The sequence below is a fragment of the Quercus lobata genome, chromosome 2 (genome assembly GCF_001633185.2).
Source record: "Quercus lobata isolate SW786 chromosome 2, ValleyOak3.0 Primary Assembly, whole genome shotgun sequence".
Taxonomy (NCBI): domain Eukaryota; kingdom Viridiplantae; phylum Streptophyta; class Magnoliopsida; order Fagales; family Fagaceae; genus Quercus; species Quercus lobata.
In genome coordinates, this window is record NC_044905.1 from 20226924 (window position 1) to 20242894 (window position 15971).

Below are 15971 nucleotides of genomic sequence, written 5' to 3' on the forward strand. Positions count from 1 at the left end.
CGCGGCGACCTGGGTCTCGCGGCGCGACCTGGGTCTCGCGGCGCGACCTGGGTCGCGCGGCGACCTGGGTCTCGCGGCGCGACCTGGGTCGCGCGGCGACCTGGGTCTCGCGGTGCGACCTGGGTCGCGCGGCGACCTGGGTCGCGGTGCGACCTGGATCTGTCTGTGTCGCCATTCCTTCTTCTTCTTCTCTTTTTTTTTTTTTTTTCTTTCTTTCTGCTTTTTTTTCCGCTGGTTCTGCATTTTGGGTTGTGGTCATTAATATTTTATTTTTGGGTTGGAAATCGAGTCTTAGAGACTCGATTTCCATGTAGACGCCACCTGGATAAACTGCCACATCAGACAGGAACAACCCATGAAAATCGAGCCTTTAAGAGTCGATTTAAGGGCCCAAAATCGAGTCTCTGAGACTCGAGTTGCTAAAATTATAAATAGTTTGTAAACAGACCCTATTAACTAAATAGTTTGTTTTTAATGGGTATTTACCCATTTTCGCCGATGAAAAGCAAAGAACTAAAATCTGAAAAGATTAAAAAAAGAATGAAGAAGAGGGCAAAGGCAGTGCAGTGGCGAGAAGGACTGAAGGAGGCTGAAGGCAAAGAGAAAGAACTGAAAGAAGAAAAAGAAGAAGAATGCAAAGCCCAAGTCCTCTACGAAGACAGAGAGAGAGAGAGAGAGAGAGAGAGAGAGTCACCTGTGTTAGTCTGTAAGAAAGATTTTTTCTGTTCTGCAAGACTGCTGCAACTGTGTGGCCGTGTGGGAGAGACAAAGTTTCAGACTTTTCAATTTTTTCGCCGTGTACAAGTAAGCCTTAGACGTATTGGGATGAAAATTAAAATTTTTTTTTCTCTTTTATTTGTTGGGTAATTGTTAAAGAGATTAACTTTACTACAAAAATCAATGTGATTGGTGTTTTTTTTTTTTTAAGAAAGTGATTGGTCTATTTTTTGATAATGTATTAAATAAATTTTTTTTTTAACAAACTATGATAAAAATGTAGGTTTCAGTGAACTCAATTGGATTTCTAGCTAATTTGTGAACATCTCACGTTAAATTTAAATGATTTGACACCCAATTAGAAGCTTCAAACTGGATTCTCTCTTTCTCATAGGAATCTCACTCAACTCATCTTTCCCTTGCATTTTTTTGTTTATCTTTCGCTGAAATATTTCCCTCGAACTTTTGTGCTCACTCTCTCTGCTTTATATCTGACTCTCTCTTGCGCCAATCGTTTAGTTCTCTGTTCTCTCTCTCGTCCACCCCTGTTTAGCTTGCTTTTCTCAGTTTATTCATTTATTTGTACAAGTCTACTCTCTCACTCGCACATTTAATTTAATTTTTTTTTTTTTTTGCGTTGTGAATTCGCACATCTGATGTTAATGGGTTCTAAGTTTTGATCTTTAATTTTATTCTTACTTTTTAATCGCCCCCGTCTCTGGCTCGCCCCTGATTTGCCTTTCTCCACATTTTTTTCCCGACCCTCAAGGCCTCTACAGCTCTGAAGTCACGTTTTTAGTTGTAAAAACATAAGTGCGTGTAACACCATATATACAAGAACTTTTACCTTTCAAGTTTAACCTTTTAACTTTTTGTTTTATATATTTTAATTGTTATAAGTTTTTCGTTTTTCTTCAAAAAAAAAGTATTCATTTTGTTTTAAATTATCACATTAATAAATGGTATGTCCTGTTAGTTACGTTAGTATTTGATTTATGTAAAATGATTACTGAAATTTTGACTTTAAAATTCATTTTATGAGTGCAATTTTACTTCTTTGTTATTTATTATTGTTTTTATATTAATTTGAGGTAAGTTCTTTTAAAAAATAATTGTAATGTCGTTGTGTCGTGTGTCATGCTTATCTTTGGGAAACAAGGTTACCGTTGAGATAAGAAGAAACTCATAACAATGGATGCTGGAATGTTCAAAGCTGCAATTGATGGGAATGATGGTTTCTTTGATGAAGCTGGTAGTGTGAATCTAAATCTCAGGCGGGTGACAGTGGAAGGGAACTCTGTTCTTCACTTGGCAGCAAAATCTGGAAATGCGCAAATCACGAAAAGGATCCTCGCGATCGATTCACAACAATCACTTTTGTATGAGAAAAATTGGAAAGGCGACACTGCACTACATATTGCAGCGAGGTTAGGGCATTTCGACATGACAAAGCTTCTAATAACTAGTGCAAATGACCGAGAAGTTGAAGTGAAAATGGAGCTACTAAGGATGGAAAATCTGGAGAAGAATACAGCATTGCATGAGGCTATAAAAAATGATCATTATGACATTATGCAGTTACTAGTTAAGGAAGACCCAAGTTTGACTTTTCTTACAAATAATGCTGGGGAATCTCCTCTCTTCCTGGCAGTGGATAGAGGATTTTACAAAATTGCTATTCATATCCTAGAAGCTGTTCCAGAATGCTCCAATGTGGGAAGGAAAAGCATGAATGTCTTGCATGCGGCTGTCATCCGTACACAAAGAAGTAAGTACTTCAACTCTCGCTCTGTATACCCCCCCCCCCCCCCCCCTTTCTTTTTTTAAATTTTTTCATATAACAAATATGTATGATATTGTATACATTTGCATGAAGCAAGTACTTCAACTCTCGATAGAGACAGAACTACCCCCAAATTTTTTAAAATTTGACTTTTGAGATAAATTGACCCATGAAACCCAAATAGAAAATATATATGACCTACCCTTTTGCCTAGTTGTCCCCAAAAAAACCGATCAAACAAATCACAAATCTAGATAACAAGAATAGCAATATAGCATATCAGACTCTTCCAATCTGACCTCTCTCTTCTCTGAAATCTTTCCTCAGTCCCCTCTCTGCTTTCTCTAAGATTTGTTTTGTTTAACTGTGAGGCAGATCCTCTGCCAATTTTTAATTTTTATGAGGATGAAAGCACTCTGGATCTTTTTTTTCGCATATCACTACTCTAGTCTATGCTCTTCCCTCTCTTGAATTGCGATCAACGCAATGTTAGTAATTTTTGTTTTGCCAACTGATAAATGCTAGTAACTGATAGTGTGTGAACTTGTGGCTATTGTTTTCATCGAAAAAAATAAAATAAAATTTTTGTGTTGTGTTGTGTGAATGGGGAAGGCCTAAATGGGTTGTGGGGGTTGTGGCATGTGTTTGTTAGATGGAGTATATATGTGTCAACTTTTGGTTCAAAAGATAAGTAACAAATGATAAAAGGTGTACTCATCCAATTTTTTTTTTTTTAAAAAAAGGTGTAAGCTATGTCTAAATAACATATGAAGAGTACTCATTCCACTATTTATTTAATTAATTTTGAGATACTTAATTATTTCCCTATCTTATAAATTCATTGTTCCAAAAATTAGACCCAAACAAAACCAAATAAACATTGATTTTTTCATGACTTACAAGTCAAGAAATTATTTGAATGTTACGTAGATGTAAAATAAATCCTTATAATTTATATAACTTTTATAATTTGTATAACTTTTATACAATTCGTAGATAATGGAAATTCAACTACAATATTTGATTTTTTTAAAAGAAAATTCAAATAAATTAGAAGTCATTACTAATATTCTATTTTCTGAAAATCATTGAACAACATTTTAAAAAATTGCTATTGATGAAATAAGTATTAGCTCATTGCAACACGATCATAGATATGTCCATTAATATGGGATTAAGATGTTAATGGACGTTTTGAAATTCAATGAACTTATATTTAGCCTCCCCCCACTTTGAATCCTTGTTGCGTCCCTAATTCTTGCTATATCTTTTTTTTTTTTTTTTTTAAATAAAAAAAATGGACAATATTGTATATATCTGCATAAAAGTGTACAACATTGTACACATTTACTTAATCTACAATATAAATCTTATATGCTAATAATTCTCCTTGTTTTGCTTAAAAAAAGGAAAAGAAAAAGAAAAGGAATTATACTTCCTTTAGGGAAAGAATTACGTACCCTAATTATATCTGTAAAACAGACAACCTATGTAGCAGCAAAAAATATGCTCAACAATCCTGTCTAACAAAACTTCCAACCATATCCGATCACAATCCCTTCCCCTCTAACAAAACTTCTGAATTGACCCGAACCAAATGTGAAAGATTTGCCTCTATAAATAAAGGCTTCCAAGAGGTTAAGTGAAGTATAATTTACTTTAAATTGACCTTCCCTATATGCTCAACAATCCTATCTCACAAAACTTCCAACCCTACTATATATAGATGAGCTCTTCGTATAGAAGCCACTAACCTTAACTTTATTTATTTATTTATTATTATTTAATTTCCTCACAAATCCTTTGTCAAGAAGACAATATTATAGAAAATATAATAAACTCTGTAATTCTTTTCACATCTACCCTTAATATTAATATTTTATATAAATATTAAAATTATCTTTAATTTTTATTTATTTATTTAGATGTAAAATATTAAATATTCATTTTTATAAAAATAAAAATATTTAAAAAAATGATCAATTATTCCATCCTCCCATAAGGTTTTATGAAATGACAGTCGTCCAAATTACGGATGAAATAGCACTTGCCCATGAGGATTGTATAAACTATAAATATAATAGATAAAAACATGCACTCTCATACTGCCATTTTTCTAATTAGATTTTATTTTAAATTCTTATTTATTTATAGAAACCTAAAAAAAAAAAAAAAGCGTAATTTCATCCAAAGTTTGGACGCAATGTTATTAAATTAAATTTTAAGGAAGATTAGAGTAACTTAACACCTCCACCCCCAAAAACACACACACACACACATACAAAAAGGATCATAAAATTCAACATGAGATAACTGAAATGTAAGAAAATTAATCAGGAAAAGAAAATCTTAGCAGTTATGTTTTGCATTCTAAAAACTGATTTTTTATTATTAAGTTTCAATTGAATTTGAAATTTATAGTGTCTATTTTATGATTATTGCTCTTTATCATTATGTTAAAAATTTATTGATTTTTGCTTTATGTGGGTAGAATTTGAACCGTCTCCCTTATTTGAGGGTAAACTCTCTTTTGGGGGGAGAAAATGAAATGGAATGGAAAGAAATGAAAATAATAATTCTAAAATATTCTTCTATTCCTTTGTTTAGAAGTTTTAATGAAGGGAATGGAAAGTTCATTCCTTTATTTGAGAGTATAAGTGGGAAGGAATAGAATGAATAGGAAAAAACTCTTATTCATCTCTATTTACTTAAAACCTCAAATTTTCATTCTCCTCAAAATTGGGAGTTATTAGAGGGAATTGAATTAGATTTAATGAATTTTTTTACCAGAACTCCCAAAATACCCTTATATATTTAGTCATTTATTTTAAAATAGGACTCTAATAGTAATATTGTTATAAAATAATTCCATCAACTTCCCTCTATGTTCCTTCTAAACAAGGTTAATTACTTAAATTCCATTAATTTACATTAATTTTCTTTTCTTTATTTTAAAATATCCAAACAGGGTTACTTAATTTCATTCTATTCATTTTCTTTACTTAAATATATTTCATTTTATTCGATTCTATTTTGAACTCCCAAACAAAGGAGATTTAACCAATTCAGCTAATTGTCTTTAAAATTGGCTAATAAACAATTTATCTTCTCAAAAAATAAAAAATAAAAATTTATAGATTGTTAACCGTGTTTTCACTAACTTTTGCTGCTGTGCATTTATTCCCTCTAGGCAAACGGTTTAAAGCCATAGAGGAAAAGGCTGACTGGCACAGTCATACTCTCTTATGTATCTATCGTTTCCTTCGTGCTATTCTCAAGCTCTCTAACTCAGAAAATGAACAAGCTCCAAAACTTGGCATGACAATATTAGGTAAATTTTTGCATCTCCCTTCAAGACAATTTGTTTCATGGTTATTAACTTCTTATTGTAAAGTGCACCCTCTAAGTCTGAATGAAATTTGAGTTTTTCAAGTTTTAAAGTTATTCAATTCAGGCATTTTCTTCAGTTTCATTAAAAAAATTGCCGTTAATTATGCAATTAACTAATAAAAAAAGATTTTTTGGAAAAAAATTCTTACATAAAAAATTAAATGCAAATATTTTGATTAATTTTATAGATTTTTTTATGTGAAAATAATAGTAGTTTTTTAAGAGCAATTAAAAAAAATGGATAGAAAGTCTGAATTGAATAAATTTGAAATTTAGTGGACTCATTTAAACAAAAGTAAAATTAGAAAATTGAAATGAATTTAAACCAAATTTAGAGGGTGCAATTTGCATTTTAGTATTTTTCAAATATTAAAAATTTTCAATTATATAGGACAACAATTACATCATCATATAATAAAAGTTGGATTATAAAGCTGGCAGTTATTCTCTCATTAATTATTAAAATAAATTATCTTATTAATTATTGGAATAATTTATTTAGATAAAACTCAATTACGTAAGTTTTATTAAGGTGGAAATTCTTCTCTAACTAAAATTCTATTAGCAAAACTTAATGGGCTCGAAAATACACTAGGTCCACTTAGGGTGGTGGAGAGTTAGGTTGTTAGGCCCAATACCATTAATTTGTTTAGAGTTATGGGTTTCCGATGTCACTTTTAATGCAATCGTATGATCTAAATGCTGTGTTTGAGACGAAAATAGCTCAATAAATCATTCATATAAGACCAAATTAGGAATAACACTTCCTTGGATTTGGTTGAAGAGCCAATGTTTGTATTGAGTTCAAGTTTTTTAGATACAGGGTTTCCCTACACAGTTTTTCTATTTTCTTTCAATTTCTCATCCCTTAATTTGGAGGGGTTTCCTTTCCTTATATAATCCTTTGGATTGTATCCTAGCCCTCAACTTGTACAACTAGGGGCCTTCCTTTGGATGCTTGTCCCATCAAGGTTGTGCTGGAGGTGGTGAAATGTGCTGCAAGCTGTGAGGCTACTGTTCAAGAGTCATTCCTTCATTGATGTGGCCATTTGAGTTGGTATAATGCATTAAATGCGGAGGTGATGACTACGTTATCTAGATATTTCCTTTCTTCTACCTTCCTCGGTTTCTTTTCTTTTGGTACTATTGGCTTGCTTGGTAATTCCCGAGTAATGCTTGCTCCTTGAGCTCCTTGGGAGGTTGGTCTCTTCATCTTTCCTCCTTAGGTTGGGCCCACAATTTCTATTTCAAACTCGGCCTCACCCCTCCTACAAAAAATTTCAAAAAATTTAAAATAAAATTTAACATTGCCTTTTCTGTAACAAGTGTGTACACTATAATTAAATATTAGAGTAATTTGTCTTATTAATTATTATTATTATTAAAGCTTACTTTAGGTAAAACTTTATTACCTAGTTTTTAAGAAGTTTGAAATTCTATTCCAATTAAAACTATATTACCAAATTTCAAGAACATATCTAATTTAATTATCTTAAGCATCTATCCATGATTTCTTAATCTAATATATATGTATTACAATCGTTAATTAATATAGGAGAAACTCTAATAAAGTTTCAAGTAGCTCATTAATTTGTAAGATAGTTTCGATAATATTTGTAAAATATGTTCTTTTCTTTTACATTGAATTTTTAATTAGTTAGTTCAATCGCATATGATAAATGATAAAGGATAGTTTAATTTAGGTAGACTTTTATTATATAAGTTTCAAGAAATTTAAAATTTAAATCAAACTTTTTTTTTATAGTTTGAAAATACTTCAATTTTGTTAGCTTAGCATAGTTCATAGAAGCTCTAAATTTCTTCACACACATATCATAAAGTAAGAATAAACTATGTTGACAACAATATTCTGCCAAATGATTCAGCTTTTATTAGCACTAATATGTAATCCAATGCATATACACAGGTGCATTAAAAATAATTACAATTATACGGTTCAAAAAATATTTTTTTTTAGAAAATGTTGAAATTATACATGGTAACTTACACCATTTTTAAACTATAGATTTCTAAAATATATAACGGTTTTTCATTATATATATATTTTAGAATTTAATTGGATCTAGAGTCTTCAGTTTTTGCATCCAATAATTCATTTCTCATAAAAAAAAAGTAGATGGGCATGTGACACAAAATTGAACTATAATTTAAATCTAAATTTAAATCTAATTGGATTTGAATTTTTCGATTTTTACACAAATAATTCGCTTGGCACAAAAATTAAAAATTAAATAGAACACATGTGTGATGGCTCATAATTGAAATTCAAGTTAGATTTTAATTTGGTTTTCTCTGAGCTTTAACTATGTATATATAGATTTCTTCACACATATCTATCGACATTACCATTCTTTTGCTACTTGATCTTTTCTTTATCTTTCTGTAGATTTTGTGGGTAAGTTGTTAGAAGCTTGTCCATCTGCAATTGTAGAAGCGGATGACTTTGGCTGGATTCCTCTTCATTATGCTGCACATTTTGGCAATGCAAAATTTGTCAATCTATTTTTGAAAAAGAACATGTCCCTTGTTTACATAAAGGAAAAGGCAGGCATGTCTGCCCTTCACATTTCGGCAAAAGAAGGGCATGTTGACGTAACAAGAACACTTATTACAGAATGTCCAGATAGTTGTGAATTGTTGGACAAGAAAGATAGGACAGCTCTTCATCTTGCTGCAGAAAGTGGAAATAGTAAACTGGTGAAGGTCTTCCTACAAACATTGGCTACTGAGGATCTCATAAATCAGCAAGATAAGGAAGGAAACACCCCTTTTCATCTGGCTGCCATGGAAGGGCGTTATGCACTATTAATGATGTTGGTAAAAGACAGGAGAATCGATTGGATGGCTATGAACAAGGCAGGGATGAGTACAGTTGACATTATTCAATCAGTTTATCGTCTTAAGTCAGGAAAAAAGGTAAGCCCCGTAAATCTTAAACGGTACACTGAACACAATTGATGCAAAATTATAGTTTTATCAAGAAAATTTTGTTAGAATTATATGGTTAAATGATTAAATTTACCATTTTCTTTCAATTTTAGTTTTTTGGAGAATTGTTAACTTAACATAGTGTCAAAGTATGAGATTCTAGCTTGATCCCTATCACCTCCACTCTCCCATGCATGAGAAAGAGTGTTAGAATTGGTAATTTAACAAAATTCCTCCCATTTGGAGATGGAAAATGATAAAAATGAATGGAATACAAAGAATTTTTAACATTTATATTCTTTTGTTTGGAGTTTATTTTTCTCTCAAAACTCAATTTTTCATTTTCAAAATTGGGAGAAATTAGATGGAATGAAATGAAATTGATTGAAATGTCCATGATACGCTTCTATGTTTTACAAATTTTATGTAATACCTCTCTCTCTTATTACTTGCCTCACTTTACCTAATCATACCTCATAATTTTTTTTGATTCTTTAATTTGTGTAACTAAGTCTTCTTGTCTTGCCTTTTCTTTTCTTCTTGTTTTTTAAATTTTAAATTTGATAACTAGGGATGGATTCTAATCCTAGAATGTCTTCGTTAGAAACACTATCAATCCATAGGGATTAAAAGCAATCACTTTATATTTGTTAGGAACTAAAATCGACCACCTTAAGTATTTTTAGGACCAAAAGCGATCATTTTAAGCTTATTAATGATTAAAAGTGACCACTTTTAAACTTCAAATAAAAAAATTGATCTAGGGCTAAGTTTTAACAATGCAAAGTATATTTTGGCCATAAAATTTAGAGTGTTCTTGTGTTCTTATTAATTTTTATTTTATCCCATATTAGACTCTTTGTCATTTATATGTGTGATTAGGGAGATTAAGATTCTCTAGAGTTTTAGCGGTAATTTCACTATTTTCTAAATTATTCTCATTCATTTTGAAATGAATGAGAATAAGATTTTAAGAAGAGTCATGCTTAGGAACACAACAAAAGTTCACAACATTATCAAATTAGTATTACAAAAAATTTTAATCGCACGAATGGTGAGACCATATGTGAGGTGATAGACTAATTTAGGAATGTTGTGAAATTATTGTGAACTTTTCTTGTGTTCCTTAACTATTTTGTGATTGTTTTTACTCCCTAAGAACTCTATATAGTTATTCTAAGGAAAAAAAAAAACTTGATTTAGCACACTAAAAAATTACTTTATTTATTTTAACACATTGCATAACAATACATTTTACATCTCATCTACTATTTTAACATACAACCTATTAAAATAATATACAACAACCCCTTAAAATAATATACAATAACCAACCCTAAAGCTAACCACTGCCACAACCAGCTATAAAAACACTAGCCATAACAACCACCATTGCCACACACACACACACACACACACACACACACACACACACACACACACACACAAAGGAAAGAAAAAAACAAACAAACACCCATAGCAAACCCACCTCAACAACCACCACAAACCCACAACGCATGCTAATCTCACCACCGATCTCACCAACCACCAAAAGTCAAGGTTGCAAAGGGAGAGAGAGTAGCAGGAATCACTTTAAAAAACTCACCAGAACCATCGAAAACAACCCACCACCTAAGCAATTGGCCATAAGGGTTGCATGGTTGGTTTGAGAGAGAGAGAGAGAGAGAGAGAGAGAGAGAGAGAGGGAGATATTAAAAATCAGTAGTAGATCATTGTAGCATATTTGCAAAAAAAATTAAAAATGGCACATTGGATGGAGCTTGATTTATGTTGTTTGTTGTGCTAAAATAGCATTTTGGGTGTTTTAGCACACCTAATGCTAATGCTTAGGCATTATTTAATTACAATTCTAATAAGACCCTACTGGTTCTTAAGGATTTATGAATAGGGATTAAATTCGAGGACAATTAACCTCCAAGAACTGGAAAAAGGAAATTACAAAGATATTGAGATGAAGAGAAGTAGAGTTTTGTATATTTTATGAATAAGTCTCATTCAACCAGAAGCTAACCTTAATAGTGGCTTAGGCTATGCTTTCACTAAGGGTATGTTCGGTAGGAGTAGTAAAAAAGTGGGAAAATATAAAATGGGAGGGATAGAAAGTTGAAGGGGGATAGAAGAAATTTTAATTTTCCTCATGTGTGTTTGGTTGAGAGGATGGAAAGTGGAGGGATAGAAAACTCCTTTGTTTGGTTGGGAAGAAAAATAAGGAAATGGAAAATGTAATTTGTAGAAATTTATTTCATGCCCCCTATTCTAGAAAACATTATTATTATTATTTTTTATATTATACTACCCATAAACATATAAATACATTTATAAGCATATTAATCTATTTTTGTTTAATTACTCAATTTTTTAAAAATGTTTTAGGAAAATAACACAAATTATTTCTTATGCAAAAAAGAAGTGTTACGCCTACAATATTTTCACAATATTTTCAGTTTTCACAACAAATCCTAAGTGATTAGTTATTATTGGTTTTAGTTTGAACTTATAGCTAAAATTACTCTTTTGCTCACTAATAACAGCTAATAATAACTTGCTACTTAGAATTCATTATGAAAATGTTGTGCACTTAGCATTTCTCTAAAAACAATACCCACACAATTTTAAAATATATATATATATATATATATCTATAAACTGTTGCACACATAGGAGAGAGAAAAAAAACACATTCTAGTGAGAGCAATTCATCGTCTGCCCATATATAGATCTGGTAACTAATAGCTTGTTTGGATGGAGGGGGAATAGAAGGGAGGAGAGTAGAGGGAGGGAGAGTAAGTTAAATTACCTTATTTAGATGTTTTTTAAGGGAGGAGGGGGAGAGATTTGGAGGGGTTCTAATTACTTCTAACCCCTCATTTTTAATTCCCCAAAATTGGAGAGATTTGGAGGGAGAGTAGAGTGTAAAAATGCTTGATCAAATGAATTACTAAATTTATCCTTATCATATTAACAAAATTACAAATTATGTGAAAGCTCAATTAGTATGAAAACACTAATGCTTGTTTAGACTCCCAATTTTAAATTATAATTTAATTACTTTTATTAATGAAGCGCAATAAATCGAAACACTACTCTAATGCATAAGCAAGTACAATAAGCAATAAATGTAAAGCTTAAAAAGTAGGGAAGAGAGATGCAAATACAAGATAACATTGAGGCATGTTATCAAAGAGGAAACCGAAGTACTCGGCGAAAAACCTCTTTGCGGCCCTCTAAGCAGAAATCGATCCACTAGTGAATAAGTTGAAGTATACGAATATCAAAAAGACCCTTTAAGCCTAATCTATTCAATGTACTTGAGCCCTCCAAGTTCCTGCTACTAACAGAGTTCTCAGAGTCTTGTCTTCACTAGTTATTTGGATCCTGCAACTCTGTCCGATTGCATTCGCCATTCAATGGCTTCTTCCAATGCTTCCCATAGGCACCAAAACTTCTCTCAACACTCAAAATGAGTGAGATAAGTGTTTGGGTTAGGAACCTCTAAAAAATGTGTAGATGGAAAGGTAGGAGTAAATGGAAACTCTAAAGAAATGATATAGAGAATTGTGGGTAAACAATCTCTAACTCTCAAGTGTTTGGCTAAGGGTTTCTCTCTTAATAGTTTCTTGTAAATACTCCTTCTGCTTCTTACATTTCGTGGGTAATGAGGGTTTATATAGTGTTGGTAAAGAATAAGAAAATACACAATCAAAATAATCAGGTAGAGAGTTTTGTGAGTAATGAAAGTTTATATAGTGTTGGTAAAGAATGAGAAAAGACACACTCAAAAATAATTAGGTAGAAAGTTTCGTTTGTAATGAAGGGTTTGTATAGTGTTGGAAAAGAATGAAAAAAGACACTAAAAAATAATTAGGCAGAGAGTTTCATGGGTCACTTTCGACTTGGCCTGAATCATGAATGACTCGTGAAATTCAGCCAGTCAAAGACTCTTTAAATTCCAGCATGCGCTTCTCACGTGGCCTGTTTTGCGGGTCAACAGTCGCGAGCCAGTCGCTTGCAAGTCACAAAATCCACATGTTCACAAATTCTTCACCAAACTCTCACACACAGCCCTTACATTAAATACCACAAAAATACAGGGAAAAAATTGAACAATATTACAATCAAATTTAATGAATTAAAACTAACATAAAATATAGTTGTAAATCACAACTTTATACTATGAAAAAGTTAATTATTCCCCTTCCCCTTACTTAATTTTAAAAACATCCTACAAGGTGGAGGATAACCATTCCCCTCTACTCTTCTTTCCATTACTCTCCCCTCCTATTCTTCTCTCCGTCCAAACTTCCAAACATAGCCTAAGTCACAGAGAGGATGTTGAAGATACAAGGAAGGAGATTGGCGCAAGATTTCATGGGTTGCGAAGTCGATGGTGTGCGGTGAGTTGATTGATGTGGGATTCTGTGGACGGTGAAGGATGGCGACGACTCATCTAGCGATCTACGTAGAGGACGACAACAACTTTCCTCAACCCGGATTCGCTTGGCTTAGATTGGCACTTTGAGGGGTAGATGCCTAATTTTAAGTTTGGAGCTTTTTTTTTTTCCTTAATTTCCTTTCCAAATCGGGGAGATGAAATTTTTGAGCCCAGGTGAGTACTTTACTTCTTTGTTTTCTCTTCTCTTTGTTTTCTATCTTGAACCAAATTGGGAAAACAATATTTTCTCTCTCCTTTTGTTTTTCCTCTCCTTTTCAACCCAACTAAACGGACCCTAAGTACTAACTTGTAACTGCCTGCCAAACTTGTCACTAACAGCTTCCTAAATAACTTAGCATATAACTGTCAAGTAACTAACTGAATACAACACATTTAGAACTGGTTAATTTCACTAAGCACTCGGTGTTGGGAAAAATTCTCTACAATTGTAAATAAATTTTAGCAAGCACAACGAAAGCACAACTACACAAAAACATAAAGATTTACGTGGAAACCCTTTCTCTTTGAAGGGAAAAACCACGGGACAAACTCCGAATAATTTCACTATATAAAATAGAGATTACAACACTTAGAGATACAATTAGAGTAAAGAAAAAACTCTCTTTTTTTTTTCACTCACTGTTTTCTTCCTTATTGTGTATTTTCTCTTATTCACTCTATTTTTCTCTTCCCTTTTGCTTGCTCTCACTCACACAACTCTTCAAGACTGCACCTAGTTCTCACCACACTCTGGGACTTCGCTTCCTTTTCCCCCTGCACAAATGGCCGAATGGCCTCTCCATTTAATTTTTCATCTTTTCCTTCTTTTCTTCCTTTCACACTCTTCACATCGAGTCACAATAAATGCAAGCCAACTTCTCTTGACTTTGCTTCAACCAATTTCTTTCCTTCAGCTCTCCCTTAGCCGAATGACCATGCCTTTTACTTCTTTCTTTTCTTTCTTCCTTCAGCGTGTCCAACACGCCTAAGCCAACCAACCCATGCTGACTTTGTACATAATAAAGAAAAGTTAAGAACCATGAATGACATGCTCATTAAATGAGCATGTCTATTACGTGGGCTGGACTCATGGTGCAGTGCACCCAACACCTGGCAATTTGACTAAATCACTTCAATTACATAACTAAATATTCACACCTACACGTGCTGTATCATTAAGGTAAAGAATTGGTGATGCACTAGTGAACTGATGCAATTTACTGCAAAATGGACATGCAACATAACAACTTCTGTACTAAATGAGTTGAGTGACAGTGTCCTAACAATTTCCCTTCAAACTCCTTTGCAGGAAAAATTCATGTCAAAGTTGAATAGAGACGACATTAGATTGAGTTTGGAACGAATCGTTGACAGACATACTATGGAAGTACAGACTCTTGATACAGAAGGACATGGGCAATTAATTCAAGAAACAGAGAGAAATGAGACTGCAGAGCAAAATAAGGTGAAAGATACAGCCCTTATTGCTACAAAAAAAAGACTCAAAAGACAAGAAGCTATTCGGAAAATGATCGATCTCAATTTCGTTGTAGCCACAATCATTGCAAGTGTCACCTACGCAGCGGTCATACAGGTGCCTGGTGGAAACGACGACGACGACGGTGAAGCTACTTTAAGAGAAAATAAATATTTCAAAATATTTATGATTTTCAACGCCTGCGCTTTTGTGTTTTCGCTGCTCTCAATGTTATTCCACTTTTGCATTGGCCATGTTAGCCTTAGTAGCAGTATCGGTCTCATATACGCATCGTTATGCTTCACGTTCACTCAGTTTTCTCTTCTCGGCATTACCGGTGCCTTTTTTTTGTCCATGCGTGCAGTCTTAACCAAAAGCTCGGCGTCTAAGTCGGGCGGTGGTGGACTAACACCGCCCAAGGTTGTCCCCGAGCACTCTCAATCCAATGATTCCAATGTTTTCATTGAATATTGGATTGGTCTTCTTTTTGTTTTTTTAATCTTTGCGGCTGTCTTTATAAGAATGAACAAAAAATTGGTGGTTTCAATTTTGAAGGAGTCTTAGCTCTAGGTCCAACTTTGACCATAAGCATTACATGTTCACATATTCATTGTGTAATCGGTGGGCTCAAAAGCACCTGAATTTGTCCTTGGTCTTATCCTCTCTCACTGTCATATGTCGTGTGATTTCATTCCAGCAAGCTTTCTGCAGAACCGATGTGGTCTCTTTACCGCAACAACATGGAGTGCTCCGGCCAGCAGACTATTTTTTTACTTTCTGTATCTTTTACCTGTATCCGTATTTAAATAAGAATGTCCACTGGAATTTGCTGTATCGCCCTCTACGTGATTGATTGTTTTTGGTTTGTGAACAACTTATCATTTTTCAGGAGATTATATATATGTATGGTTGTGTTTAAGTCACATTTTTTTTTTTAATATAATTTTTATTAAGGTTACACTGCTGATCAATAGCTTTATCATATACTAAAATTATTAGATGTGCTTTTTTGATAAATCTATGTTTAAAGTACGTATATATAACATGATTTTAATCGCTAATTAATTCTATAAAAGGTAGAAAACGATCATATCTCATTGTCATATTAGTTTGAAAACTTATCCCTTTGAAGAAGATGCAATGAAGCATGCGCACACATCTCTATATCTCATTGTACAAGACTTTAGTTCTTTAGAAGTCTA

The 15971-nt window shown here is 32.9% G+C and overlaps 1 protein-coding gene across 2 annotated transcripts; it reads left to right on the plus strand.

Annotated features, from left to right (window-relative positions):
* Nucleotides 1–512: 512 nt before the first annotated feature.
* LOC115974890 (ankyrin repeat-containing protein At5g02620-like) lies at nt 513–15688 on the plus strand. Of its 2 annotated transcripts, XM_031095442.1 has the most exons (5): nt 513–804; nt 1877–2485; nt 5691–5831; nt 8298–8827; nt 14602–15688. In XM_031095442.1, exons 2-5 carry the CDS (start codon nt 1909–1911, stop codon nt 15331–15333), a joined length of 1980 nt encoding a protein of 659 aa, XP_030951302.1. In that variant the 5' UTR covers nt 513–804; nt 1877–1908; the 3' UTR covers nt 15334–15688. The 2 variants fall into 2 exon arrangements, with proteins under 2 accessions (XP_030951302.1, XP_030951303.1); XM_031095443.1 differs by lacking the exon at nt 5691–5831.
* The last annotated feature ends 283 nt before the right edge of the window (nt 15689–15971 follow it).

What these genes read in the sequence shown, in the direction of transcription:
- LOC115974890 (XM_031095442.1), top strand. Translation starts at nt 1,909, where the DNA reads ATGGATGCTGGAATGTTCAAAGCTGCAATTGATGGGAATGATGGTTTC. An exon ending in TGTCATCCGTACACAAAGAA is followed by an intron (nt 2,486 to 5,690) that starts GTAAGTACTTCA and finishes TATTCCCTCTAG; the next exon opens with GCAAACGGTTTAAAGCCATA. An exon ending in GTCTTAAGTCAGGAAAAAAG is followed by an intron (nt 8,828 to 14,601) that starts GTAAGCCCCGTA and finishes ACTCCTTTGCAG; the next exon opens with GAAAAATTCATGTCAAAGTT.